The sequence below is a fragment of the Oncorhynchus mykiss genome, chromosome 6 (genome assembly GCF_013265735.2).
Source record: "Oncorhynchus mykiss isolate Arlee chromosome 6, USDA_OmykA_1.1, whole genome shotgun sequence".
Lineage (NCBI taxonomy): Eukaryota > Metazoa > Chordata > Actinopteri > Salmoniformes > Salmonidae > Oncorhynchus > Oncorhynchus mykiss.
In genome coordinates this window covers 27,127,901-27,143,871 of record NC_048570.1, presented here as the reverse complement: position 1 = coordinate 27,143,871, position 15,971 = coordinate 27,127,901, and the positions used below count along the sequence as shown (strand labels likewise).

At 40.9% G+C, this 15,971-nt stretch overlaps 1 protein-coding gene across 1 annotated transcript; it reads right to left on the bottom strand.

Moving 5' to 3' along the window:
* Nucleotides 1–4,208: 4,208 nt before the first annotated feature.
* On the bottom strand, nt 4,209–15,621 carry LOC110525634 (leucine-rich repeat LGI family member 3). Its single transcript, XM_021605937.2, has 9 exons — nt 15,105–15,621; nt 13,589–13,660; nt 11,063–11,134; nt 7,287–7,358; nt 7,101–7,172; nt 6,736–6,905; nt 6,479–6,643; nt 6,208–6,298; nt 4,209–5,627 (listed from the first exon to the last, which is right to left on the bottom strand). Exons 1-9 carry the CDS (start codon nt 15,311–15,313, stop codon nt 4,898–4,900), a joined length of 1,653 nt encoding a protein of 550 aa, XP_021461612.1. The 5' UTR covers nt 15,314–15,621; the 3' UTR covers nt 4,209–4,897.
* Nucleotides 15,622–15,971: the final 350 nt, after the last annotated feature.

Below are 15,971 nucleotides of genomic sequence, written 5' to 3'. Positions count from 1 at the left end.
TTCGCGCCCCCGCTCGTCTTCCCCCCCCCCCCCCCATCCTTGTCGAGGGCGCACCCATCTACAGGGTCCGCAGGATTTTGGACATGCGTCCTCGGGGCCGTGGTCACCAGTACCTCGTTGATTGGGAGGGGTACGGTCCTGAGGAGAGGAGTTGGGTTCCCTCTCGGGACGTGCTGGACCGTGCGCTGATCGAGGATTTCCTCCGTTGCCGCCAGGTTTCCTCCTCGAGTGCGCCAGGAGGCGCTCGGTGAGTGGGGGGGTACTGTCATGTATTGTCATGTTGTGTCTTTCTGTCCTTTCCTTTCACCCTGTCTCCCTCTGCTGGTCGTATTAGGTTACCTTTTCTCCCCCGCTTTCCCCCAGCTGTTCCTTGTCTCCTCTTGACTACCTCGTCACCCCTTCTCCCACCTGTTCCCCTTTTCCCTCTGATTAGTCCCCTATATCTCTCTCTGTTTTTGTTCCTGTCCTTGTCGGATTCTTGTTTGTTGTGTTTCATGCCTGAGCCAGACTATCGTCATGTTTGCTGTAACCTTGTCCTGTCCTGTCGGAATCTGCCGGTCTATCTGAGCCTACCACAGTTTGGTTATTAAAGAAGCTCTGTTTAAGTTAGTTCGCTTTTGGGTCCTCATTCACTCACCGTAACACAAACAGTTCTATTTTTGTTTCATCAGACCAGAGGACATTGCTTTAAAAAGTACGATCTTTGTCCCCGTGTGCAGTTGAAAACTGTAGTCTGGCTTTTTTATGGCAGTTTTGGAGCAGTGGCTTCTTCCTTGCTGAGCGGCCTTTCAGGTTATGCCCTCTTTGTTGGTGATGTGGAGACCAAGGAACTTGAAACTCTCGACCCTCTCCACTACAGCCCCATTGATGAGAATGGAGGCATGCTCAGCCCTCCTTTTCCTGTAGTCCACGATCAGCTCCTTTATCTTGCTGACGTTGAAGGAGAGATTGTTGTCCTGGCATCACACTGCCATGTCTCTGATCTCCTCCCTATAGGCTGTCTCATTGTTGTGTCGTCAGCAAACTTAATGATGGTGTTGGAGTCATGCTTGGCCACGCAGTCATGGGTAAACAAGGAGCACAGGAGGGGACTAAGCACGCACCCCTGAGGGGCCCCCGTGTTGAGGATCAACGTGGCAGATGCGTTGTTGCCTACCTTTACCATCTGGGGGTGGCCCTTCAGGAAGTCCAGGATCCAGTTGCAGAGGGATGTGTTTAGTCCTAGAGTCCTTAGCTTAGTGATGAGCTTTGTGGGCACTATGGTGTGGAACGCTGAGCTGTAGTCAATGAACAGCATTCTCACATAGATGTTCCCTTTGTCCAGGTGGGAAAGGGCAGTGTGGAGTGTGATTGCGTCATCTGCGGATCTGTTGGGGCAGTATGCCAATTGGAGTGAGTCTAGTGTTTCCGGGATAATGTTGTTGTGTTATATGTACGGTAACTCGGTAAAATCCTTGGAATTGTTGCATTTATATTTTTGTTCAGTATATGTAATTTATCTCTATTGAATAAAAAAATCTGAAAATTCTGGAGTCCTATTTTGATAGTGAAATATAGCAACTATAGTAAAAATTAATGACAATCGCTGGATGATGTTGCACATCAACATATCTTGCATTCCTGCTTGGACGTGTTAATTGAAACCACTTGTTACTTGAATATCTCAGTAGGTTTTTTTATTATACTTCTTAATAAAGCACTCTGTATGCCTTTATAAGATCATTACTCATGCTTTGGTCCATCCAACCAAATTATGGGCTGGTGCTACCAACTGTAAAAGTTAGTGACACCAGGGAAAATGTTACTCTGGAGCCCTGTAATATTAATGAACACTTATGTTGTTGATTCAGGGTAACACGTATGACAGGCACTAATTTACCACTGTATCCATACAAATTGCATTTTAAACATATGGAGTTGTTCCATGTCATTTCAGCAAGCCATGACACCCACCATCTCAGATTGTTTTGCAATTGTTTCTGTAGTTACAAACAAGATTGGCATTCCTGAAACAGAATTTTGTTGAAATTAAAATGTATTCCGGAGATTGATTACACCCAATTTTGCCATTTTTTTTAATTGATAGGATTCAGATCATATTCAATAAATATAGTACCGAATATCCGATTTGGACCAAACCTTTTCCTTCCAGTGAGTAAGACATGAGGAATACATTTTTTTTGTCAAATGCCAATAAGCTCCCTGCACAACTCATTCCATTCCATTCCATCAACCAGTATACAGTTTCAGTTCTCTGTTTGACAAGTAGTATGAAGCTGCGGCTTGGAGTATTGCTTCTCCATACGATGTAATGTATTCCCTATGAATCTGGTGATGTTTTTTCCCCCTGTTCTGAGAAATTAGTAATGGAAGTCGCTTGCATTATTTACCATAAAGTAGTGTGAAAGTACCAGGTTTTGACCACTAGCTGCCATAGTTCCTGCAATACCACCACACTTTTATCCATTTTGCTGGTCTCTTGTGTTTAATAAATAGATCACAACATTATCTGAATCCTATAAATGTAAATTGTGAATTCAGGAATTCTAATCGTATTTGTTACTAACTACAGAATCGATTTCAGAACAATCTGAGATGATGGGTGTCAAAATCCTCTTTGTGCTTTTTGAGGTGAAACGACCCAATGGTTAAATTAGTATTATTTAGAGACCCATCCCCAATTTTCTTTTTACTTTGTTGCATTTACGGGGACTCATGACTCATTCAGGGGGTCTGAGACGCCCCTGGGCCGCCCGTAATTCAGACTCTGCTCACACTATACCCCCTTCTATGGTGGTAAGTGTCAAATACAGTAGTGAACCATACAATCACAACACTCATAATATCCTACTAACAATGTGTATATACCGGTATAGGCTATTCGAAGAATAATGTTGAAACAAGTTATTTTATTTTTGACATAAATGTGACTAATGCTGGAGAACTTTGTTCTAAAGCGTTGTCCACACCAATTGGATGTAGTGACCATATAATAGCTATATCCAGAAAAGTCAGGGTTCCAAAGGCTGGGCTTAAAATAGTGTAGGCCAATAAGAGATCATACAAAACGTTCTGTAGTGATTCTTATGAAGATATTTTTAGATTTCATTTTTTTATTTCACCTTTATTTATACAGGTAAGTCAATTAAGAACAAATTCTTATTTACAATGACCTGTAATGAGCAGCATCCAGGCGCTGCACTTGATGCATTCTTCCAGTTATCAATAAGCATGCACCAAAACCACAAGCATTGTATTTGGTACAAATAATTCCATAAGTATTGGCCTCAGCTGAGTATGATAATGATTAATGTGGCTGTTGAGCAAGTAGAGGAGACTAAACTTATTGGTTTTACCTTAGAAGGTAAACTGTTATGGTCAAAGCATATTGATTATGTTGTTGTAAAGATGGGGACAATTATGACTATGATAAAGATGTGCTCTGCTTTTTCAACAACACATTCAACCAAACAAGTACTGCAGGCTCTGGTTTGATCACATCTTGAGTATTGCCTGGTTATATAAATGTGAGCAGCATTCACACAGAGGACTCATATCAACAAGATGCATTTGTTTCTCTTGGCTCAAGGTAGAGGAAAGATTGACTACATCACTTCTTGTTTGTATGAGAAACATTACTTTGTTGAAAATAACATACAGTTCTGACAGACATACCCCACTAGACATGTCACAAGGGGTCTCTTCACAGTCCCCAAGTCCAAAACAAATGTAAGGCAATGAACAGTATTGTACAGTGCATTCGGAAAATATTCAGACCCCTTGACTTTTTCCACATTGTTACGTTCCAGCCTTACTCAAATGGATTGAATTGTTTTTTCCCGCCTCATCAATCTACACACAATACTCCATAATGACAAAGCAAAAACAGGCTTGTAGATATTTAAAAAAATATATACAGTACCAGTCCAAAGCTTGAATGCCAAGAGTGTGCTGTCATCAAGACAAAGGGTGGCTACTTTGAAGAATCTCAAATATATTTTGATTTGTTGAACCCTTTTTTTGTTACTACATGATTCGATATGTGTAATTTCATAGTTGTGATGTCTTCACTATTATTCTACAATGTAGAAAATAGTCAAAATAAAGAAAAACCCTGGAATGAGTAGTTGTCCATATATATAATATATACACACACACACACACACACACACACACACGGTGATGACAGGAGCTTGACAACCTTCCAGTCCTATTCAGTTAACCAAACATTTATTTAGGGAAATCTGTACATGTGCACATGCATTGTAATTAAACAAAAATATATTGGTATCATTCAGGATCAACAGAGCGAAACTTATTAACACGTATTGCTATTATTACCTTGATGCAATATAAAATGTACACAGAATCATTTTATAAAAGATTATCTACTGTTAAGAGAACATTATGGCATGCAGATTACAGTATTGCTTTGAACAAAATATCTTAACTATCATTTCATAGAATGTCCAACTATTTGATGTGAACAATTATTTTCCTATATTGATATTCATGAATTAAAGGATTTGAAACATCCAATAGAAAAGTTCAGTAGATGCACATGCTTTTCACATAATCTGATGTTACTTATATTTGTACTATATCTGCAATGGAACCTCCAAGTATATTTTCCACAGAGCATAAATTAATGGTAGGTCAAGTAAGTAGTGATGTTGCATAGTGATGTACTAGTTATGGTGATATGTTCTGTCATTACACATCCAGTTTTAATTGATTCAGACATATCAGAAGATATCATGCATTTCCTGTTCATTAGTACTATTACATTTTGTTTTGCCAATTTAACAGGCAATTAGTTGCATGGCTTAGATTGCTTCTCCAGAAGAACAGCACAGATTAATGAATGGTCTCATACTGTAGATTCAGCTGGATTGGTCTATTTGGCACTGAGATCCACTATTAGGTGCTGGTAGGCTAGGGTGTTGCCTTTAAAGCTGGCTGCCAGCAGCATGTCTTTGTTGTCCACAGACACCAAGCTGAAGGCCCGGGGTGCTCTCATGTTGAGCTCCTGGAAGGGCTGGAAGCGCTGGGTGAGGTCATCCCACAGGTAAACTCGAGAGAAGGAGAAATCACTCCCTAGGAGAAGATACTGTCGGGGGCCCACAGTGAATGGATACACAGCCATGGAGCCACGTGAGGGCAGGGTCTGAATCTCAACATAGCGCTGCCCCTCCCATCGGAGAATCTTGGAGTCACCAATGAAGCGTGTAAGGCAAAGGTAGAGAACGTTGCGCACCCAGAAATGCTTGACCATCTGCACGTCGAAAGTCTCAGTGATTTGGGAATGAAAGGCAAACTGGCGCAGGCTGCGGTTCCACTGGTAAACCACTGGGGGCTGAGAGGCACTGGAGAGAATGAGACGCTGCTTCCCTTCCACATCTAGGAACTCCACATGGGTGTCACGATGCCAGGGATGAAGGGATTGGTGGGAGTAGAAACCATTGCTGTTCCAGCGGTATATGCTCGTAGAGCCTGCCTTGGAACTGTCTGCCACGGCAAAGTACCACTCATCATCCAGCTGGAAGGTCTCAACAAAGTTGGGTTTCCTCACACGTGTGGTGTCAATGTCCTGAATCTTCACAAATCGCTGTGGGTCCTCTTCCCACCTGAAAAGGTGTCAACCAGGTCAGCCATCCCAAAATCATCATCACAAACATCTAATCGTAACACAATTTTGGCACATTTTCAATAAGGATTTACCCCAGTTTTTTACCCAAAAGGTTCAGACTTTTCTGCTTCTATCTACAAAGGCTGGCACCCGTGCCTCACTGGGCCATGGCTCTGGCAGACCTGTTCTAACTTGGGGCCAAGCCAGGCGGCTGGTACTTTTCAGCTGTCATTTACATAACACTTGATAACTGTGAACTTTAACACCTCACAAATCAACAGTCTTGAATTATGCATAAGTTGTTGATTGTGCTCGCCACTGGTTGAATCAACTATGTTTTCACGTAAATTCAATGAAATTACGTTCAACCAACGTTGAATTGACGTCTGTGCCCAGTGGGAAGTCTTAAGTGTCATACTCTGATGGAAACACAATTACACCAGAGCTTACATTAACACAAAAAACTGGTGGCCCGCTGGTGTGTGGGTAAGTCTTAATGGAAAAGCGCCAATGGCTAAGAAAATTAACAAATCAATTACAATTATTTGCCTTTGATAAAGAATTGGAATAAGTCTCACTTGTAGATGTGGGATCCTCCAAAAAGTTGAGCCACAACCATGTAAAGAGTGTTGTTTATGACCACAGGCTTGCAGTAGACAGCGGAGCGAGCTAGGAGAAACAAAGAAGCAGAAAGCAGCAGGTTTAGCTGAATTCAATCTCCTCTGTGTACTTAAAGATACAATGTAAAATCCCTTGGTCTATAATTAAGTGATAACAGTTGAATGCATTGGTTGTCTTGTGGCATGATTTGTTATATTAAAAAAGGCTTAAGTCAAAGAAGAAACTAACCTGTTATATTATGGTACATCCGGAAGACCATTTCCACATGATCCCATACAAACAGTGTACAGAACCCAGTATCAGGCTGGGCGAAGGCCACAAACTGATTGTTGTTGAATTCATAGGACTCCACTGACACAGACTGGAAGGGAAAAGTCTCATAAACGGCAAAGTCTACAGGGGAAGAGAGAGATGAGGATGATCATTCTATCAATTAAGTGCCTTGCTGTCCTGTGAAATTCATTTCAAGATGATTTGGGGCAAACCTGCACTGATACAGTTGAAGTCTCGTGGGGTGAGATCATGGATTCTGCGACCTTGGAACTCAAATGGGCTGGCACAGTAGATGGCAGGGACAGAGGTGTTGGTCTTCTCCATCCAGTCCACCAGCCACTTGATTTTACAGTCACAGCGGAACGAGTTACCCCGCAGGTCTCTGGGTAACACATAGAACAATAGAATGACAGTTCTTACAAAACTGTCTCATAAGGATTCTTGGTAGCGCATTTTCAGTTACAGCGCTGAATAAAGTTGTAATAACATGGTGAAAACTTAGTTACTTCAAAAACATATCACAAGATGAAACCTATGATAAGGCTAACGTGTCCCTTTCAAAAAGTAGTGTACTTACAAGTCTGTCAAAATATCAAGATATTTGAAGAGTTCTCTTGGAAGGAACTGCAGGTTATTATTTGACAGAGAACTACAAGAGACAGAGATAAGATAAAATATATAATAATCATAACATGTCCATGCAATACGTAACAAGTATTCTTCCATTGATATTTACAGAGAAAAAGTCAGAATATATACTCACAGGTGAGTCAAGGATTTAAGCCCTCTGAAGGTATGCTTTGACAGGGCTTGAACGTCATTGTTCTCTACAAATCTGATGAAAGCAATCATGATAATCAAGATACTTATAATAGAAAACATGCTTTGTGGTAGAACTGGGGATCATTTGCTAACATACAGTACCAGTCTGTTTATAATTCCATGTGTTTTTTCATAGTTTTGATGTCTTCACAACAGTAAAAAAATAAAGAAAACCCTTTGAATGAATCTATGTCCAAACTTTTGACTGGTACTGTAATTTAATCAAGACCATTTAAATACATTGCCATGTCACTCATGGACAGTACACAGCCTTGTTTTCCATATTCAGAGTGTGATATTTGTCTTATTGAACCTGATTGTGTCTCCGTCTTTCCCTTATTTATTTACTTTAAAAGCCTGTTACTAAGGGGAACATGTCCTGCAAACTTTGAGAGATTTCATTTAGCTTCCAGGGAATGCTTCCTGAATCTTAAGCAGCTATAATGGGAACGGACCTGTCTGCTGGCTGGACTGTCTGCAGTAAGAGCGGGACTAACCTTGAGGATAAGCCAAGTTGTAAGGAAAAGAGGGGGAGGGAATCTTTTACTGGCTATGGTGCAAAGCGTCCAAAACAACCATTAATCATCCGCTCACATTTTTCTAATGGAGGTAACGTAGCAGGTGTACGTCTCTTGGGTATACTTAAAATCGAGAAATGACTTATAGGCAAAACTGCCCTGTCATCAGATAGTTAGTAGGGTGCCTCTACATGGGTTCAGGAATAAATATAGTCTGAGCCCTGTTTGGACATTGAACTGAGCCACTTAGAAACTAAAAGAATGCTACTGTGCAAATGTTGCCAACTATCAAACGAGTTGTCGATTGGACAATATTTGGCTTAAGTTACTAATGCAAACATAGCTCTGTGAACTACCTGTACTACACAAATGACAACCACAATTCATCTCTACAAAACAATGCACACATGAGAATTTCTCATCATATCACCAACATCTCCTTATTTTAGGATGATGAATCTATAATTTTAGTTGATGGAATGATGAAAGATAACCACAAGTGACAATTAGCTACAGGTGCATTCTCTGTCTTCATTCTGGATGTGTGAGGCATCCCAGGGCTACACTGTGTGAGCTCAGCCAGCCTGCAGTCAGTCTCCCATTTGGAGCAGCACTGGATATGAAGATATGAGTTCATTAGCATTCACAATGAGGAGCCACCTCGGGTAGAGCTGGCTGGGTGCTGCAGAGCCCTGGGGCTGGGCTGCAGCCAGAGCCAGAGCCACACAATCACTTTATGGAGCCTAATGCATTGCTTACATGGAAAGCAGCAAATGCGATGGCATCAGCAACTTCCTGTCAATTAACAAAACGGCATGCTCAGCTTTATCAGGCCCCACAAAGGAAGGGAGACTAGTCTCTGGTAGGAGGAGGTACAATATTCAATGTTACTTGAGCTTTCCTTGTTTGGCTGAGGACTGGACACCATAGTAATCTTTCATTGTAACACCACTTCCTCATTCTTTCAGATATAATGTTTGTTGAGCATATACAGTTGAAGTCGGAAGTTTACATACACCTTAGCCAAAAAAATAAGCTCCTTCCTGAGCGGTATGACGGCTGCGTGGTCCCATGGTGTTTATACTTGCGTACTATTGTTTGTACAGATGACCGTGGTACCTTCAGGCATTTGGAAATTGCTCAAAAGGATGAACCAGACTTGCGGAGGTCTACAATTTTTTTTCGGAGTTCTTGGCTGATTTTTATTTTATTTTCCCATAATGTCAAGCAAAGAGACACTGCGTCTAAAGGTAGGTCTTGAAATACATCCACAGGTACAGTGGGGCAAAAAAGTATTTAGTCAGCCACCAATTGTGCAAGTTCTCCCACTTAAAAAAATGAGAGAGGCCTGTAATTTTCATCATAGGTACACTTCAACTATGACAGACAAAATGAGAAAAAAAATCCAGAAAATCACATTGTAGGATTTTTAATGAATTTATTTGCAAATTATGGTGGAAAATAAGTATTTGGTCACCTACAAACAAGCAAGATTTCTGGCTCTCACAGACCTGTAACTTCTCCTTTAAGAGGCTCCTCTGTCCTCCACTCGTTACCTGTATTAATGGCACCTGTTTGAACTTGTTATCAATATAAAAGACACCTGTCCACAACCTCAAACAGTCACACTCCAAACTCCACTATGGCCAAGACCAAAGAGCTGTCAAAGGACACCAGAAACAAAATTGTAGACCTGCACCAGGCTGGGAAGACTGAATCTGCAATAGGTAAGCAGCTTGATTTGAAGAAATCAACTGTGGGAGAAATTATTAGGAAATGGAAGACATACAAGACCACTGATCATCTCCCTCGATCTGGGGCTCCACGCAAGATCTCACCCCGTGGGGTCAAAATGATCACAAGAACGGTGAGAAAAAATCCCAGAACCACACAGGGGGACCTAGTGAATGACCTGCAGAGAGCTGGGACCAAAGTAACAAAGCCTACCATCAGTAACACACTACGCCGCCAGGGACTCAAATCCTGCAGTGCCAGACGTGCCCCTCTGCTTAAGCCAGTACATGTCCAGGCCCGTCTGAAGTTTGGATGATCCAGAAGAAGATTGGGAGAAAGTCATATGGTCAGATGAAACCAGAAATATAACTTTTTGGTAAAAACTAAACTCGTTGTGTTTGGAGGACAAAGAATGCTGAGTTGCATCCAAAGAACACCATACCTACTTCCATCAGCAAGGGCACTGAAGATGAAACGTGGCTGGGTCTTTCAGCATGACAATGATCCCAAACACACCGCCCAGGTAACGAAGGAGTGGCTTCGTAAGAAGCATTTCAAGGTCCTGGAGTGGCCTAGCCAGTCTCCAGATTTCAACCCCATAGAAAATCTTTGGAGGGAGTTGAAAGTCTGTGTTGCCCAGCAACAGCCCCAAAACATCACTGCTCTAGAGGAGATCTGCATGGAGGAATGGGCCAAAATACCAGCAACAGTGTGTGAAAACCTTGTGAAGACTTACAGAAAACGTTTGACCTCTGTCATTGCCAACAAAGGGTATATAACAAAGTATTGAGAGAAACTTTTGTTATTGACCAAATACTTATTTTCCACCATAATTTGCAAATAAATTCATTAAAAATCTTACAATGTGATTTTCTGGATTTTTTTTCTCATTTTGTCTGTCATAGTTGAAGTGTACCTATGATGAAAATTACAGGCCTCTCTCATATTTTTAAGTGGGAGAACTTGCACAATTGGTGGCTGACTAAATACTTTTTTGCCCCACTGTACACCTCCAATTGACTCAAATGATGATCAGAAGCTTCTAAAGCCATGACATCATTTTCTGGATTTTTCCAAGCTATTTAAAGGCACAGTCAACTTAATGTATGTAAACTTCTAACCCACTAGAATTGTGATACAGTGAATTATAAGTGAAATATTCTGTCTGTAAACAATTGTTGGAACAATTACTTGTGTCATGCACAAAGTAGATGCGGAGTGGAGTGGTTGAAAAATGAATTTGAATGACTCCATCGTACGTGTATGTAAACTTCCGACTTCAAGTGTGTGTGTGTGTGTGTGTGTGTGTGTGTGTGTGTGTGTGTGTGTGTGTGTGTGTGTGTGTGTGTGTGTGTGTGTGTGTGTGTGTGTGTGAGTGAGAGAGAGAGAGAGAGAGAGAGAGAGAGAGAGAGAGAGAGAGAGAGAGAGAGAGAGACTGAATGAAGGCACAAAGTGGGACACTTACAGGTACTGCAGGTGTGCCAGACCTGCAAAGGCATCATCAGCCACCACAGTGAAGGTATTGGAGTTCAGAAGACTGCAGAAATGTAGAGAAAGGGAGAGGTTTACAAAACACTGGAATTAAATGTTTCACTTTCCATTTAATGTCCAGACAAATACTGCTGGAGAGGTTAGAAGACATCTTACTCAATACCGGTACTGTAAATGTGTATTTATTTACACTTGATTGCAAATGGACACAATTACTGTACAAAGCATCTCCTCCAGTAACAAAAAAATCACTTGAATTTGTGTGGAGTGGACATAGGAAGAATTACTCAATTTAAAGGCAGTGATCAAGTATTCAATATACATAGTATGGGTTGGCCTTAATATAAACTGAAACCACTTAATCTTAACACACACACTCCACTGAATCTGCGTAAACAGATAAGCCATTGTTTAAATAGAAGAGAACTGAAGGGAGTCAGTCATGGGTGATGACACTGATACAGAGCCACTTTACTAATGCCATGTCACCACTGTTTTCAATAACAGTTTATTTCAAGAGATTTATAGTGATTGTATTGTTGAACAAATGTTACTTCACAACTTGTACATCTTATCTAGTTTCAGTTCCTTTCAGAAAGTATTCACACCTCTTAAGTTAACTTTTTCCATATTTTGTTTTACAGCCTGAATGAAACATTGATTCAATGTATATTTTGTGTCACTGAATAACCCATAATTTCAAAGTGGAATTTTGTTGATTTTTTAAAAACAATTAATAGAAAATGTAAAGCTGAAATATCAACTCAAGACAATTATTCAACCCCTTTACTATGGCAAGCCTAAATAGGTTCAGGAGTAAAAATGTGTTTTACATATTGCATAGTAAGTTGAATGGACTCATTCCGTGTTTAATAAGTGGTTAACATTATTTTTTAATGACTACCCTATCTCTGCACCCCACACATACAATTATCTCTGTAAGGTCCCTCAATCGAGTAGTACATTTCAAGCACAGATTCAACCACAAAGACCAGGGAGGTTTTTCAATGGCTTGCAAAGAAGGGTACCGATTGGTAGATGTGTAAAAAATAAAAAAGCAGACACTGAACATCCATTTGAGCACGGCAAAGTTATTAATTTGGCTTTGGATGGACACACAGTCACTTAATTGGGGAGGACGGGCTCCTGGTAATGGTTGGAGCAGGATGGGTGGAATGGTATCAAAAACAAACATGTGGTTTCTATGTGTTTGATGCCATTCCATTCCAGACATTAGTATGCCATCCTCCCTTCAGCAGCCTCCACTGATAAAGGCGTCCTTCCTAACTCAGTTTCCGGAGAGGAAGGAAACTGCTCAGGGATTTCACCATAAGGCCAATTGTCAGTTTAATGGTTGTGATATGAGAAAACTGAGGATAGATCAACAACATTGTAGTTACTCCACAGAGTGAAAGAAGGAAGCCTGTACAGAATACAAATATTCTAAAACATGCATCCTGTTTGCAACAAGGCACTTAAATAATACTGCAAAAAATGTTGCAAAGAAATACACTTTTTTTGCCTTGAATACAAAGTGTTATGTTTGCGATAAATCCAACACAACACAACACATTACTAAGAACCACTCGTCATATTTTCAAGCATGGTGGTGGCTGCATCATGTTTTGGGTATGCTTGTCATTGCCAAGGATTAAGGTTGAATTAAATGGAAATAGGATGAAAATAAATGGAACAGCTATAAGCACAGACAAAATTCTAGAGAAAATCATGAGTCAATCTACTTTCCGTCAGACACTGGGAGATGAATTCCCCTTTCAGCAGGACAATAACCTAAAGCACAAGGCCAAATCTACACTGGAGTTGCTTACCAAGATGACATTGAATATTCCAGTGGCCTAATTACAGTTTTGACTTAAATTGGATTGAAAATCTATGGCAAGACTTGAAAATGGCTTTCTAGCAACTTGACAGATCTTGAACCATTTTAAAAACAATAATGACTTAAATATTTTACAATCCAAGTGTGCAAAGCTCTAAGACTTACCAAAAAAAGACGCACAGCTGTAATCGACACCTACGGTGCTTCTACAAAATATTGACTCAGGGGTGTGAAAACTTATGTAAATGAGATATTTCTATATAATTTTCAATAAATATGCTACAATGTCTACAAGCATGTTTTGACTTTGTCATTGTGTGGTATTGTGTGGTGATGGGTGAGATTTGTCTTGATTTATTCAATTTTTAATACAGACTGTAACACAACAAACAGTAGAGTAAGTCAAGGGGTATGAATACTTTCTGAATGAACTGTATATGTTTAGCCCTCCAACATCTATTATCCTGATTTGCCTCCAAAACAACCAGCGAGATTGGTCGAGCTGAATTTTTGTTGTTGTACAGAAGATGTGTTTTGGAGAGAACATGTTTAGCATTTTCATTGACCCAAGCCACAGAAGTTAAGTTGAGACTGCTCTAATTCCTCTACCTCAGACAGTAAGGGTGAGGATAGAATGATGGGACATGCATGAATACTCACAGGAACTGCAGCAGGTGCAGGTGGGAGAAGGCTCCCTCTGGGATTGTAGTGAAGGCTGCATTCACCATTGTCCTGAGAAGTACAGACAATCAACTTATCATCCAGGCTCTATCAACTAACATTAAGTCAATGTCATCATGCTTATCATATAAAATCCAACCCCCATTGTAAACAAGGGCTTGTTGTTCCACGCTAAATGTGTATATGTTGCCAGTCAGCCACATATGTTTTTGTGATGTATTCATGAGAATAACATGTTTATGAGCATAGCTTTTGGTTAAAAGAATTCTGGTCACAGACTTTTAGTTTTTGTACATTTGAAGGGGAGAAATAAGAATTGTTAGGGCCTGATGGATGTTGGTGCTGCATCCCACCTAATCAATATGAGTGGACAGAGACTGCAAGGGGATGTCCTCCCTAGTCCCCAGGCACAGTCAATCTATTGACAGAACTAAACATGCAGAACGGCATGTTTTACCAGGAGCTCATGCGGCTCAATCTGTATTACCATTTGAATTTCAAGGAGGGCGAAATCTTTTGAAACTAGGACAAACAGTTTCTTTATTCACAGGTTCCTGTATTCATCACTTTAAAAATGAGGCTACCTCCACCTTGTAGTGCTTGTGCTCTTCAATTCCCCAAGCTATTTAAATACAAGAACATTATGTTCAATTACAGAAAGATAATACATTGAGTCAATATCAACTAAAAATCAAAGTAAACACATAACTAAAATGTAACCATACTGAGTCCTATGCTACAGAATCTATTACATTATTGTCATTACAATTACTGTGCACTATTTATCTAACCTTTGTAAGGTTACTATCCCTTGGAGGACATGCATGTCTTTTGCTGTGAATCTGAAGTCCCAGGAGGGCTAAGGCACATCCCATTGCTCTACTCCAATCAATGTAGTCTAATTTCTGCTAGCTCCCCCTGACTTCTGTCCAAGGATGAGGAGAGACTGAGGCACAGGGACACAAAGTGCCCATTTGTCATATTTCATTAGCATGTCGTGGCTGACCTAGCCCTGTCCATCAAAACACACAAGCCATGGTGAACCTGCTCCTTTCTTTCTCTTAAGTTTCTTTAAAATCAGACACACGTTCTTGAGGAGCTCAAACATCATCTTGCTCTCTTGATAATGGCATTTTCAGAGACACAGTTCACTGTTGTTTAGAAAAGATAACCGTGGTATAACTTAAGAAGTTACAAAAAAAGGATCAGTGATTTTATACAGTATAAGCTTTTGGAAACCAGACACAGTAGAATATATTGTAAAAGCCCAAATGACCTTGTTGTAAAAGTGTAGCCTAATGTAAGGTCAATAGGCTAGTCCATGAATTATTAAGTAATCTGTAAAAACCATGCATGACATCAGATCTTCCATCTAGTAAGTCTTTATGTACATTATCAACAGCTGGTTTTATCATTTTGGAATGAAATGTAAGGAATAGACCAAAAAGCAGAGAGAGTATACAGGAACAGACAGAGTGATCAATGTTGTACTCACAGAGAGATGATCCCAGGGGGAAAGCTCTTGGGGATAGCCTTGGTATCCACACAGAAGGCACTGTCTTTGGTGCAGGAGCAGGTGACAGGACAACGGGGGATTTTGGGGACCCTCTTGGCCCCTGTCTCCCCCACCAGGCAGAGAAGCAGACTTAGGCCGGCCAACAGCCTCAGCCATTCCGGGACCCTTCTCGATCCGGCATCCAGCATATTTCCTCTTTTGATGGACAGATGGACAGGGACTAGTGACAAAGACTGCTGAGCCTCAAGAAGTTGTGTTTTCTCTGGTTACCTTGTAGCAGCAGCAGTAGTAGTGTTGATGCTGAGATATCAAATGACTGAAGATTTGGAGAGGCAGTTCAAAAGAGAGAGAATCAGAGAGTGAGAGAGCAGAGCCAGAGAGGGGGCATATTCACTGTGTGTGTGTGTGTGTGTGTGTGTGCTCTGCAGCTTCCCTGGATGTGTGTGTGTTCTCCCTAGAGCTGCGGTCAGAGCGCAGACTGCGGGAGTGAGGCTGCAATTCCCCGTGTTAGGACCTGTTCGCAGCACATCTGACTGAATTATTTACTATCTCACAGAAGCCTTAAAAATATGGCCAGAGAGGCAGCCAGGCAGGGGGAGGGGAGAGGATCAACAAGGGCAGTAGCTGGGAGGGAATGGAAGGGTGAGGAGGCTCTGGGATCTTCACACTCTGCCGCGGACACACACAGCTTGACAGCATACAGACACCAAAATCAGACATAAGACTTTTGAAACAATACTTTACCAAGTTATATTTTTATATGAAAGTTCATTTGTATTGTAAAACATGTACTGTATATCACATGAATCAGCAATTTACAGTTTGTTCAGATTTCAGATGGAGGCA

Excerpts from the sequence above, each read along its gene's own strand:
- LOC110525634 (XM_021605937.2), bottom strand. The coding sequence starts at position 15,313 with ATGCTGGATGCCGGATCGAGAAGGGTCCCGGAATGGCTGAGGCTGTTG. Across the intron at positions 7,359-11,062 it reads CTGGCACACCTGCAGTACCT|ATTTGTAGAGAACAATGACG; the intron begins GTAAGTGTCCCA and ends TGCTTTCATCAG. Across the intron at positions 6,644-6,735 it reads CTTCAACTGTATCAGTGCAG|ACTTTGCCGTTTATGAGACT; the intron begins GTTTGCCCCAAA and ends CTTCCCCTGTAG.